The sequence below is a fragment of the Centroberyx gerrardi genome, chromosome 9, assembly GCF_048128805.1.
Source record: "Centroberyx gerrardi isolate f3 chromosome 9, fCenGer3.hap1.cur.20231027, whole genome shotgun sequence".
Lineage (NCBI taxonomy): Eukaryota > Metazoa > Chordata > Actinopteri > Beryciformes > Berycidae > Centroberyx > Centroberyx gerrardi.
In genome coordinates, this window is record NC_136005.1 from 18,923,003 (window position 1) to 18,935,308 (window position 12,306).

Genomic DNA, 12,306 nt, shown 5'->3' on the forward strand with positions numbered 1-12,306 from the left:
ATGGTCAGCAGAATAAACCTCATTGATTATCAGATCTCATCATTTAAAAAAAAAAAAAATGGATTATGCGTGTGCTCAGATACAACCCGGTTTTATTAAAAACAATCCTAAACTCTTTGAAATATGACTGTAATTACACTAACATTGATTGAATGACAAAAATAATACATAACCAAGTGAAGGAGTTACAATATAGACCCTTATATGACCGTCTTTGAAACAATCAGAAATCACAAGTCAATCAGAAATCAATCCAAATCTGTAAACACTTATTGTAAATATTCTGATTTTAAAACATTTATGTTAAAACCAACTTTTCATTAGGGCTACACAAACAGTAATTATGACATATAAAAAGTAGTACATGATAAGCATATGACAAATATGAGTATATGATTAATCAATAAGAGTGGGATATAGCACCAACTAAGGAAACTTTCATCACATTGTTTCCTGAAGAAATGGCACAGCATGAACAGACTTAGAAACGCCAACTGCAGCGAGCAAGAGAAAATCCTTAAAACAATTTGGCACATCCAGTCCACTTATAAACAAAACTTTCATTGTTTGTTGTTGTTGAGTTTTCCTGCAGATTAATGTAATCCAGTGTGCACATGTGCATGGGTGGGACAAAGTGCTTGGGAGTGTATTTGTGTGTGTATGTGCTTCAAAATGTGGATGTCGCCTGTAACATAATGCTGTTGGGAAGCTGCCAGAAGAACAATGAATATGGAGGCTTGAGGTGCCACATATCTCACTAAAGGGCTGCTGCTTACACACCAGGCTGCAGCATCTGATTGACATAAGCCTGTCGCCTTCTCATCTCCTGATCCAGCTGCTCCTTCAGAGTCAACACCTATGTAAGACGGAGAAACAAAAAGTTGGAGGATAGACAGACGAAGCCAGAAACAGAGAGACAGACTTACTGTAACAAAGTAATCAAGAACACCTTCCCTACAGATATCTACAGTTACAATTACAATACCTGTTCCTCCAGGCATTTGACCCTCTGGCGATGGGCCTTCTCCCTGGTCTCCAGGGCGCACTCGGCCTGCAGCTGGGTGCCCCTCAGACGATCAGTCTCCATGTCCATCTCCTGGCGATGGCGGGATGTCACCTCCAGGAGGCGCTGTGCATGAGAGCGCTCCAACTGGGAGATTTGGCCCTAAACACGGTTCACACACTTTTTTTTTTACCCAATTCAAAATAGAGCATCAGTTTTCAATGGTGCACAATAGAGATCAGAGGGAGGATTTTTTATGCCGGTGCAAGTCTCCTAAAACTTAATGGCATAATGCAGTGGCCTCTCACCTGCAGGATCTGCACCTCCACCTGCTTTTCATCCAGCTCCTGCTCCAGGGTGTGGACTGTCAGCCCCAGCTGCTCCTTCCCTTGGGCAGCTAACGCTGCCTCCTCCTCCCTCCTCAGCCGCTCCAGCTCTACCTGACATCAGCATGAGCGGGACATAACGTGAATGACTTTGCCATGATTGTTCTGCACTCACGTGCCTCCCTGTAATGCATGTAGCAGAAGCCTTGCACAGGGCCTCTCGATTCTCACAGTACACCTACATGTTTCCATCATTTTAGGATCACTTTATACAATATGTGACAGAGAGAAGGAGTATGTGGAAAAAGGAACAAACGAAAATATGCTAATGAAATTACTTATATCTGTACCAATTGTCAGGGGAAAAGTTTATTTTTATCAATGTAATCAATAGCCAAGGCTATTCCCCATTACGTTTTCACCGTAAACCCTGCTGTCTGCCTTTAAAAATAGGGTCAAAGTACACTGCAGAGGCGAGGACAGCTCACCTTCTCCAGTGTCTTTCTGAGTGAAGCCTTGTCTTTACCCAGACGGGTCAGCACCCTCTCCAGCTCAGCCCTCTCGCTCTGCAGCTTCTGCAGGGAGCTCTGGAGACTGGTGACCTTGTCTTGGAGCTCCTCCTTCTCCCTCTGCAGCTGCTGGGAGCTCCCCTGGGCCTGCAGCTCAGCCTCCTGCCTCTGCTTCAGGGTCTGGGGAACAGTCAATCATCCGGACAAATCGCACTCTGCTTCAAAATGGAGTCTCAACTTGGGACTGTTGAACACCTTTAATAATAATGAAACTTTTATTTTTTGTGTCATCAGCCTGACTCACCTCCTTCAGACTCCTGTTATGTTTCTCCAGCTCAGAATTTCTCAGCTCTGAGTCCTCTTGGGCCCTCTGAAGGCTCTGGGCCCGCTCTGTTAGCGTGTGGTTCAGCCTCTTACTCTCTGAAAGGGCATCTCGTGTTTTATCCAGACGTTCCTATGGGAGCACACATTTTAAGATATACTATACACTGAGCAAGTCACTTTCATCAAAACACGATTCTGCACTTAGGATGACCCTATTCTAATTCTCACCTTCCTTCATATTCTGTCTCTCGTTCAGTTTTGCAGGCAAGAGTTGGGATTTTTCTCTTGCTTTTTATTGCAATGAGCGGACAGGTTTTGAGCAAAATAAAAGAGATTTATACCGAGCGTGCCATGTTTTTGTTTGCACAGCATCTTTAAAGTGCAGTCCCAAACTAAGCCCGGAAAGCTCTCCTGAGAAGCTCTTGGAGAATTAATGAGCTTGCCTGAGCATTTTATTGCATAGTCTTTGAGGTCCTTCAGGAAAACCACGGCAGCAAAGGTAAATAAAAAAAAAACCTGTAACTGAAAAGGTTACATAGCTGCACTGTAAATCAAAGCACAGTAATGGAAGCTCAGCTATTCATCTTATTTTGAAGTTTCAATTAAACATCCTTAGGTGGACTGAGTAGAAAAACCTTAAAAATACACAGTGCACATAACTTGTTTTATTTAACAGACCTGAATAAATATTATTCTTCAAATTCAATTCTGCCTGCAGCATGTTCCTGTGCCCTCCACCTATTCATCTTTTTAACTCATCTTTTAGTGGGTGTAATTAGGTGACGGACCGTACCTGCAGCAGCCTTCGGTCCTGTTCACTGACAGTCAGAGCCCTCTGCAGCTGAGCAATCTGCTCCTGCATGGCTCCAGTGCTGGCCCTGTTGTCACTGAGAGAGGCTGACAGTTTGTGGAGCTGCTCTCTCAGCTGGCTCTCATGCTGCTCAGCCCGAGCTAGAGATGTGGCCAGCCTCTCCTCACCGACCTTCAGTGCAGCACACTGGTCCTCGCTATCACTCAGCTCCCTCCTCAGCTCCGTCAGCCTCTCCTGCAGTGCGGACACCTCTGCATCCAGCTCCGCCGCCTTGAGCTGGGCCCGTTGTAGCTCACCCTCGAGGGTGCGCTGGGACAGCTCCAGATGGCTCACCCTGTTCTCCGCTGCCTCCAGGGACTCCTTCAGCTTCCGCTGTTCTGCATCCGCACGAGATTCTAAGCCCTGCGAACGCTCCAGCTTCTCCTGTGGAGAAATTGGCACAGAACTTTTACAATTCATTGAAGATGCTGTGTGGGATTTCTGATGTTGTCTTTTTCTTGGCTTTTCAACATACTTGCAGTGCCTTGGATTCAGCCTCAGCAGCCTGCAAACTGGTCCTGAGTTTGGCCACCTCCCCCCCAAGGCTTCTCTTCTCCCTGTCTCCACGCTGTGCTACTTCCTCCTGCAGGGAAAGGGAGGTCTGTGCTCCTTGCAGTCGTTCTGCTATCTCTCGTTTCCCTGGAAGAGCATGTAAACTAAATATAACTCTGAACATAATTAATAACCGATATTCATTTTTGTAGGATCCGCTGGCTCCCTCACCCTCCTCTAATTCCTTCAAGGCCTTCTGTAGTTTCAGCAGCTGGACGGCTGACTTGTCCTGGCCGCCTTTGAGTTCTGTCACCTGACGACTTAGACTGGCTATCTGGGCCTTGGCTTCATCCTGCAGGACAAAGTTTATTCAGAGTATAGCAAGTGTAGAAAATGCTGCTGAACATGCACAATCATTATTTAATCTGATCTGATCTAAGATCATCGACCAGGTTCCTGTGACCATCTGAATGGCAACACTAATCCTAGATCAGCAATACACAAGGATAAATTAACAGATTGAGGATTGGGCCTTTGAATTTGAGCTTCCGTCCAGTTATAGTTAAGAGGCAGTTCAAATATACCCTGTCTCTCTGTGTGTCCCTGAGTTCCTGCAGGAATTCCCGGAGCGATGTCTGCACTGTGTCCACATCCAGCTCTTCATCTTCACCACGAGACACGGAGGGCACATGTCCTTCTGCCACACTGTGCCCCCCTACACACAGAGACCACATTCACTAATGCATCTACTCATAGTAAAGACACTACAGAAAGACTATTAATTGCATGATACCCTAAGTGCACGGCCATACCCTTCACTGGTAGGTGATTCCTCCAGGGAGAGGGAGACCGTCTACGGGACCCAGAGTTGCGTCCGAGCCCAGTACGGCCGATGCCCAGGGTGCGGCGCAGCGCTGAATACAACCCCACCAGCTTGAGCTCCAGGTCCCGGCGCACGGCATCGCCCAGGCCCAGCTGCTCCTCCAGGCCCTGCGCCTTGCCCTCTGTCAGGCCGGCCCGCAGGGTGAGCTCCCTGACCTGACCCCTGGCATCCTCGAGCGCTCCCTCCAACTGGGCAGAGGTTTCTCTGAGCCTCTGGTCGCTCTGCTGCAGACAAGCTTCTCTCTCCTGCAGCAACTCTCTGTTCTGATGCTCCGCTTCCTCCAGCTCCACCACACGACGCTGCAGCCCTGCAGCCTGCACCAACACACACATTGCATATCTATCGTACTAGCCAATTTCATTTGCTTTGGACTCAATAAAGGGTAATAAAGTTATAACAGGCCCTATAATTAAACATGCATATATAGATATATGTATGGAGGCTAAGTCAAATGAAAAACAATGATCAACAACTCTGTCTAGGGTATACCGAGTGATCCATAATATTTAGACTATACTGTATCAATAATGGTGATATGATTTCTGTATAGGGTAACTTTGGGATTAGATTTGGGATGACAAGCTTGGAGTTTGTCACTGATTGCATTTGGAGATTATTTACTAGACTCTGATATGGGAGATTATGGGATATAGGGATTATGGCTAGGGTATAAGGGTAAACAACAATATACTTTACCCTTCTTTATCCCTCATGTACTTTACTACAGCATAGCTATACTTCAACATTATACTATTAACCCACAGAGGTACTAACATATAATATGATTTGAATTTTTTCATGTTTGGGGAAAGTTTGGAATTAAATGGAGTTTGGATTAAAAGAGAAAAAAACACAGAATTCATCCTATTGTTGTTTAGTCATATTCATGTTATATTAGACTGAAGATGCCACAGATTCCAAAGTAAAACTTAAGGCTACCAAATGCAGTTGTCCATACAATAGAATATACAGTATATTACGGTTGATGTGCTCTCTCTTCATAAGTATGGCAGGTATTCTTCAAGTATGTATGCCTGGAGGGAATGTTTGCTCTAGCATGTTGTTAACAGACTAATCCCCAGGGGCTTCTACCTCACTCAGGGCTGCTTCTCTGCCAACCTCACACTCCAGGACTCTCTGCTTCAGAGTGAAAGCCTCGCGACGCGCCTCCTCCTCCTTCTGCTCCTCCTGACACACCCGCGCCTGCAGCTCCCGCAGGTCCTGACTCTGCTGGCTGTTCTCTCCTTCGAGGACCTTTACCTGCTCACGTTAAGACAACGCATTTTACTTGAATGTAATGCTTTATTTAAAATAAATCAGATGGAAACTAACGACCTTAATGTAAGGCTTCACCTGTCTGCGCAGCTCCTGCAGCTCTCTGCGTGCCTGCAGGCGAGATTTCTCCAGCTCCCTCATGTTGCTCCGCAGAGTGGCTGCCTCTTGGTGCATTGAGCTCCTACATTCCTCTAAGACCGCCACTTTCTGCTCCCTCTCCTCCACAGCTCGTCTCAAGCTAATCAAGATGTTTTTAAAGTTAACGCAAGAGAAAACATAAAAAATATTCACTGCTGCTAGAGTGTCTACCGTGTTTACGGAGAATCTGCAATCCTGAGTAGCTGCTGTACCTGTTGTTGTCACTCTCTGCTCTCTTGATGAAAGCTCTCAGCTCCTGGTTGGAGGCCTGGATGGCCTCTTTGTCCCTAGTCTCATCGCCCAACAGCCTTCTCAGGTCCAACACCTCTTTGCGTTGGTTGTCCCTCTCCTGGGCACACTCCTGCAGCTCCCTGTGGGCCTCAATCAGCTGCCTTCGCCCCACACTGCGTCCATCCTCTGCCTCCAGCAGCTGCCGCTGCAGGCCCTCCACCTTGAAGTCCAGAATGGAGAACAAAAGTGAGGAGAGTCGCCCATCTTATTTTAATTCAAAATGAAAATTATTTTATAGATAACAAATGGCATGATATGACAAATATAATAAAATACTTTTTCATGATCTCCTCGACAAAAATGATTAACATTTATATTAATAGCCTTATGGAAAAAGTAAGTAAACTCCTTATTCAGTAGATTACCAGGTAAACTCCCCTTTAACAATAATCAGCTTGGCAAAATGTTTCCACTGTGGGTTGTACCGTAGCTATACAGTGGCTGTTAACACCCCAATCCAGAATGTATTTGGTCACATAAATATGAGGTGGATTCACATAGGTTCTTGAAGAGTTCTTGAAGATTTGTACAAGAAAAAAAGCCTTTAGCAGTTTTCAATATCCATCTGAGCTCAAAATACAGGTCTGTTTTCAATATAAATTCAACTTAAACAATCAATATAAACAAAATTCCCTACAGCCTCAAAATACATAAAAAACTCCCATTAGGCTGTACATCAAAAGCTCAAACACATGCATATGATCAACTTGAAATATCATCAACTTATCAAACTTGAAAAAGGGAAAAACCTTCAACCTTACGTCATATTTGAGACTGTTCTTGGATTAGATATTCAAAGTCTAGTGATTTGAAAGCTCAAACTCAACATCTAAGTGCTCTGCACACAAACTCAGATACTGTATGACCTATATTCTGTTTTATGGCAACATGTTGTGTGTAGCGAGAGAACTAGGGAGGACAGAGCTTATCTGGCTGTGGATAAGAGCCAGTTGGGCCTGTAGCCAGGTGCTGTCTCTCCCCATCTCCCTGCTGCAGCTCGCAGTGTGAAGAATCCTCAGCAGGCAACATGATGAACAGCAGCTCCAGGGGGTGGGGGGGTGAGGAAGGGGGAGGATGAGGAGCAGGATGAGGAGGAGAAGGAGGAGTGTTATGTTCAGAGGCCACACAGGATGGTTCCTTCTCATAAAATCTAATGTGAGAAAAAACAATCCAGTGCTGATCTGGCCAATTATACTTTATTTTATCTTTATTTTTCGGTGGAGAGCGGAGGAGGAGGGCAGAGAATGAGGGCAGCAGTGTTGTGCTGTGTGGATGAGAGAGGGGGACCTGGAGTCCCAGTGGAGCCAGCCTCTCGCTGCTGCAGGGGAGAAAATAAACACTCCCCCACCAGTTTATTTACACAAGGGGTTAACTCAAACTTTGATTTCATATTATGGTACCAGGGGCGGTATCCTTCCCCTCCTTCTCCCCTCCCTCACTCTCTCGCTCTCAGTCACACATTCTCACTCATGCTTTGTCACTGTCTGTCTGACATGAGAATCCTGAGATGGGATTAGTGAAAATAATCAAACAAGGGAAGGAGCAGGGGTGGCCGCCAAATATGACAGTGTCGTTGTAGCCCGCCTTGATATACAGTAGGGAGGGCTGTCCAAACCCCAAAACCCCTCTGCTCTGACTCCACGCAACCTCATTCAATATACTTTGACAAGACTAAGGAGACAGAGTGAAGACAGGATGATCCTCATTTTTGCTTTTTATTCAAACCAGAAAGTCCCACACAGATAAACAACCCCTTTTTCCAGGGAGACCAGGCATTTAAATCAGAGGCATGGTGAGGCCCATAAAACACTGGAGTTACATCCAATGAGGTGACTGTGAGTTTATTATTTCACTAAAATGCCCAAGGACTCAGCGCCTGGAATCCTGAACTCAAACAACCCCAACAGATGAAATGAGATTTAGTGTACTAAATCCATACACATTATAGCTTGGTGATAAAAAAAATCCCACAGTATCAGCAAATATGTCATTGGGCCAAAGTTATAGTCTCTAACTGCACTGCTCTGTTTACATCAAGGTCAACATGACCACATTCTCCTCCAGGGAAGCCGGCAGGGAAGACAGAGTGAGAGAGAGTGCTGACCGGGTGTCTTTAGCATGGACAGCATCCCTCCTTGTAGGATTTGGCTCTGTAGACTGTGCACCTGGTGGCATCCTGACGCTAGTAAAGCTCTGTGGCCATGGCCAATGTCAACAGAGGCCTATGGTAAATGGCTTTCCCTCGCACTGGTACTAATTGGTACAAACTCCCCCTACAACTGCCCTAGAAGCAGATCCCAGGCCTCCCACACCATGCCAAGCCAAACAAGCCTGCCGTTCCCTATCCGTCTCTGTGCCCCTACAAACAACCTCTACCCATCCATCTTGTGACATCCTCCCTATATATTCTGCCATTCCTTATATTTCCCTCTCCAATTCTACATCTCCCAGCCAATAAAACATCCACTTTGGGTTGACACTAGTCCTGTATGGGTCAACATTCCCACCAATACTGTACACTGGTGCCACTGCAAAGACAAGCATGAGGTTTTTGTTAAAAAAAAAAAAAAGGGAGGCAGAACAAAGATGGTGGGAATCAGGGTTTTCAGAGGTCCTCACCTCCTGCTTTGCATGTTCCCTCTGTTGGTTCAGCTCTCTGACTTGCTCAGTTAGACTCCTCTTAGCACTCTCATGGGAGCTCAAAGACTCCTCGAAGCGAGAGTGCAAGTCCTGTAGCTCAGACTGCAGGACAGCCATTGTATTCTGAAACACACAGATCAACACAAAACAAAAAAGATGGTTTTAATCTTCTGTGCTCTTTCGTATTTGTCCCATATCAACAACGAAGACAACAAATGTCACTAAAATTAGTTTCAGTGTTGTTCTTTTTTTTTTTAAGATTAGTTTTTGGCCAGTTTTGCCTTTATTATGTTCTGTTGGTAAAAACAAGACAAGAGATTGAAGTACACGTACAATACAAATTCTATTAAACAGCAGTGAAATACACAAATCAGTCGGATGAAGCTAGTTTCTAATCCTATATGCAGAACAATATAATATATATTGACCTTGTCCTGCTCCTGTTTGCTAAGGGCCTCTCTCCGCAAGCGCTCCATCTCCATGCCTGCTGTGGCCAGGTCCTGCTGCAGGGCTGCCAGCCTCTCTGTTAGGGCGGCCTTCTCTGCTGCTTTCTGGGACAATGCCTGGGAACAACTACAAGGTCAAGGGTCATACCTAAGATATTATATCTCACGAATAGAAGAATATTTGGCCATGGAGACATGAGTATCTCACAATTTTAGTCATTTAGCTAAAATACTTATCCACAGCAACTTAGTGGTTTAGTGTCTTGCAGGAGGAAACTTTGACAGGACCCATGGCTGTTGATGGACACACACTGGCAAATTGTGATGATTGAACCTGGGACTTTTTGGCTATGAGACAGATCTCTAACCACTAGGATGCCCTGTTCCACGTAAGCTTCATAAACATTCCAAATATAAATAAATAGATCACAAAGCTATGAAGACCACCACACACACCTGCTGCTTCTCACTCTCAGCCTGCAGGAGGCTTCGGTTGCAGTCCTGCTGCAGCCTGGCCAGCTCCTCTTGCACCTGCTGCAGCTCCGTCTGGCTGTGCACACGCAGCTCCTCACACTGCCTACGCAGCTGCTCCTCAGCCTGCTCCCGCTGAGCCATCAGCTCTGCACACTGCTGCTCCTGTCACCCACCAAACACACACACACACACTCCCAATGAGTTAAAAGATAACTATTTGTCTGACTCGATTGTGTCTGAGTCAACCTCACCATGTCAGTCATATTGTACCTTATATCTGCGTTCAGCCTCTAGCTGCTCTCTGTGGGTTTGTTCTCTGTTGTTTTGGGTCAGCAGGGCATTCCTCTCCACCTGGGCCAGCTTGTCCTCCAAGTTACTCCGCTCTTGTGCTGCTTGTGCCACCTGCTGCTCAGCATCCACCCGCATCCGAGCAGCATCACCTGGACAGACACATGTACCCACACTCAAATCAAAATCAAAATCCCACCTAATTATTGGATGGAGACTCATAACACACAACAGAGAATGACAGTATCAGCAAGATGCTACTACACTTGGAATTGTTATGAATACTGGATGTTCATCTATATCTTTATGTGGAACATGCTAGCTTAACACTGCTTATCTTATCCATGTCTGTTTGGGTGGTGTGGTGGGATCCTGGTCAGCTGAGAAAGCAGCTCCAGTGATCCCGCAGCCCAGCTGCTGCAGAGCTCACAGCTGAAATATGGATCTCTAGTGGGTTGTTGGAAAGGCCTCATGGCCAGGGGCCTTGGCACGGAGGACAGTGGGGTCTCTGAGGGAGGGGGCTACTCACGCGTCAAGGCCTCGTTAGCCAGGAGCAGGCTGCGCCTCTCCCCCTCCAGCCTGGTGCACTCTGCCTCCAGAGACGAGGCAAGCTCCTGGCTCTCGAACAGAGCCGTCTCCAGGGACTCCTTCTCCACTCTGGAACACAGTGGTAAAGTGGTTCAAGCTCTGAAAAACAGACCTTTGAAACCCTAGGTGCAGAAGGTCATAAAATCCAATGATCCATGGTTGGCATAGTTTCCAAATAAAACCATGTTACTTAAAGACTCTTGTTACATGAGACTCGCTTTAGTAAGTGAAATATGCTCAAAGGTTCAAAACTACCTTAAATACACATTACCAGTTGGTCTGACTAACACAAACACATACACAAACATACACACACAGACACACAGGAACACTTTCACACATGCGCACACACACACACACACAGACCTGAGAGCAACCAGCTCTTGTGTGAGTCCACAGGCCTTGCGCTCAGCAGAGGTTAGCTGGACGTCCAGAGCAGCCCTGTCCTTGGCCAGCTCCTGCCTGTCATGGGTGGCTCTTTTTAGGGCCGTGGCCTGTGTGTCGAGCTCCTTCCTGCACGCACTCAGCTCCTCTGACACCGCTTGCATTTGCCTGTTGACCTGGAGGCCAATACACAATTTAGAAATTTCCACATCAAGCAATTGATTTATATGTTTTGCTGCTTGTAGGATGTAGTCCCTAAAATAAAAACTACAAGGCATTATATCAATATAAATTATAGTGTAAATAGTTAATTACTATCAATACATCATCATTAAAAAACATGTATGCATGTGTGGGACCACTGTTAGGTGAATTGAGAATTACCACCCAACCTCTATGTTTTCCACAGTCACAGTTGGTGTCCTGAGATTCAACTCTACATGTCCCTGACTTGACTGTTGCAATGCACAAATTAAACATGCCAAAACTTCAAGTGGTTGATGTCAAAAGTCAAATGGCACTGCAGAGGAACTCATAACAATATCAAATGAACTGCCTGAAGCAAAACAAAAATGATAAGTGGGGTTAATATCCAATTAAATCACTTTGACTATCAGGAAAAATAAAATGAACTGGGCGCACGTGCAATTACTGTGGAACCTGACACATTTTTTTTCCACATTAAAAAACAAAACAAAAAAAAAGTACTGAGATGAGGATTCTCCTGGGATTAGTAAAACCAGGAAACCTTTGTTTCACTTAAATATAGCATGCAATTTACAATGGAATTTGTACTTAAATACAAACATGGTAGATTTGCACAAGATTAAAATCACTGATGGCCTCAAACATTATTTCAAATCACTGAACGTCCCCAGGTAATAGCAGTTCTGTGTAAATAGGGTTAAAAAGAGCCAAATACGTTCTGCATGCATAGAACACTACCTGAGGCAATGACATAAAAAAAGGTTTCTGTGTCATTCAAAGGTTTATTCTACTGGTTTGAATCAAGCTATGATAAGGCTCTATTCTGAAATAGAAGATCTGTTTACTACAATCTGTCGGCTCTCAAGATGGCCCAATTTTTCGCTGTAATTCTACACCTTTCCTTGCTGCATCTAAAAGGCCATTTCCTGACATAATATCTCACATCCGTTGAACATTTGCTCTGACTCAATGTATAATGGCCCCCTGCAACTTCTAATATTTCAGTGCAATAGCAATGTTTGAAAAGCAATAATCATTGTAATTTGATTTTCAACTAAACTAAAATGAACTAACACTAACTAAATATTAGCACATGGTGTCTTTCAGCCTCTCCTTAGGTAAATATTAAAGTGGATGAATTACACCAATGTTATGGATGTGAATAGCTCCCAATAAGGGGATGAAACC

The 12,306-nt window shown here is 45.1% G+C and overlaps 1 protein-coding gene across 1 annotated transcript in view; it reads right to left on the reverse strand.

Annotated features, from left to right (window-relative positions):
- Positions 1–772: 772 nt before the first annotated feature.
- Positions 773–12,306, reverse strand: part of crocc2 (ciliary rootlet coiled-coil, rootletin family member 2) — a 28,857-nt gene continuing 17,323 nt past the window's right edge. Inside the window, exons 18-36 of the mRNA XM_078285819.1 lie at positions 10,894–11,087; positions 10,469–10,596; positions 9,922–10,091; positions 9,634–9,813; positions 9,160–9,294; positions 8,711–8,854; positions 6,013–6,251; positions 5,741–5,900; positions 5,480–5,647; positions 4,317–4,701; positions 4,089–4,168; positions 3,736–3,856; positions 3,488–3,651; positions 2,956–3,396; positions 2,143–2,292; positions 1,818–2,018; positions 1,312–1,443; positions 986–1,165; positions 773–856 (exon numbers count right to left, since the gene is read on the reverse strand). Coding sequence (XP_078141945.1) covers positions 773–856; positions 986–1,165; positions 1,312–1,443; positions 1,818–2,018; positions 2,143–2,292; positions 2,956–3,396; positions 3,488–3,651; positions 3,736–3,856; positions 4,089–4,168; positions 4,317–4,701; positions 5,480–5,647; positions 5,741–5,900; positions 6,013–6,251; positions 8,711–8,854; positions 9,160–9,294; positions 9,634–9,813; positions 9,922–10,091; positions 10,469–10,596; positions 10,894–11,087 — 3,456 coding nt within the window. The remainder of the gene's footprint in view (positions 857–985; positions 1,166–1,311; positions 1,444–1,817; positions 2,019–2,142; positions 2,293–2,955; positions 3,397–3,487; positions 3,652–3,735; positions 3,857–4,088; positions 4,169–4,316; positions 4,702–5,479; positions 5,648–5,740; positions 5,901–6,012; positions 6,252–8,710; positions 8,855–9,159; positions 9,295–9,633; positions 9,814–9,921; positions 10,092–10,468; positions 10,597–10,893; positions 11,088–12,306) is intronic.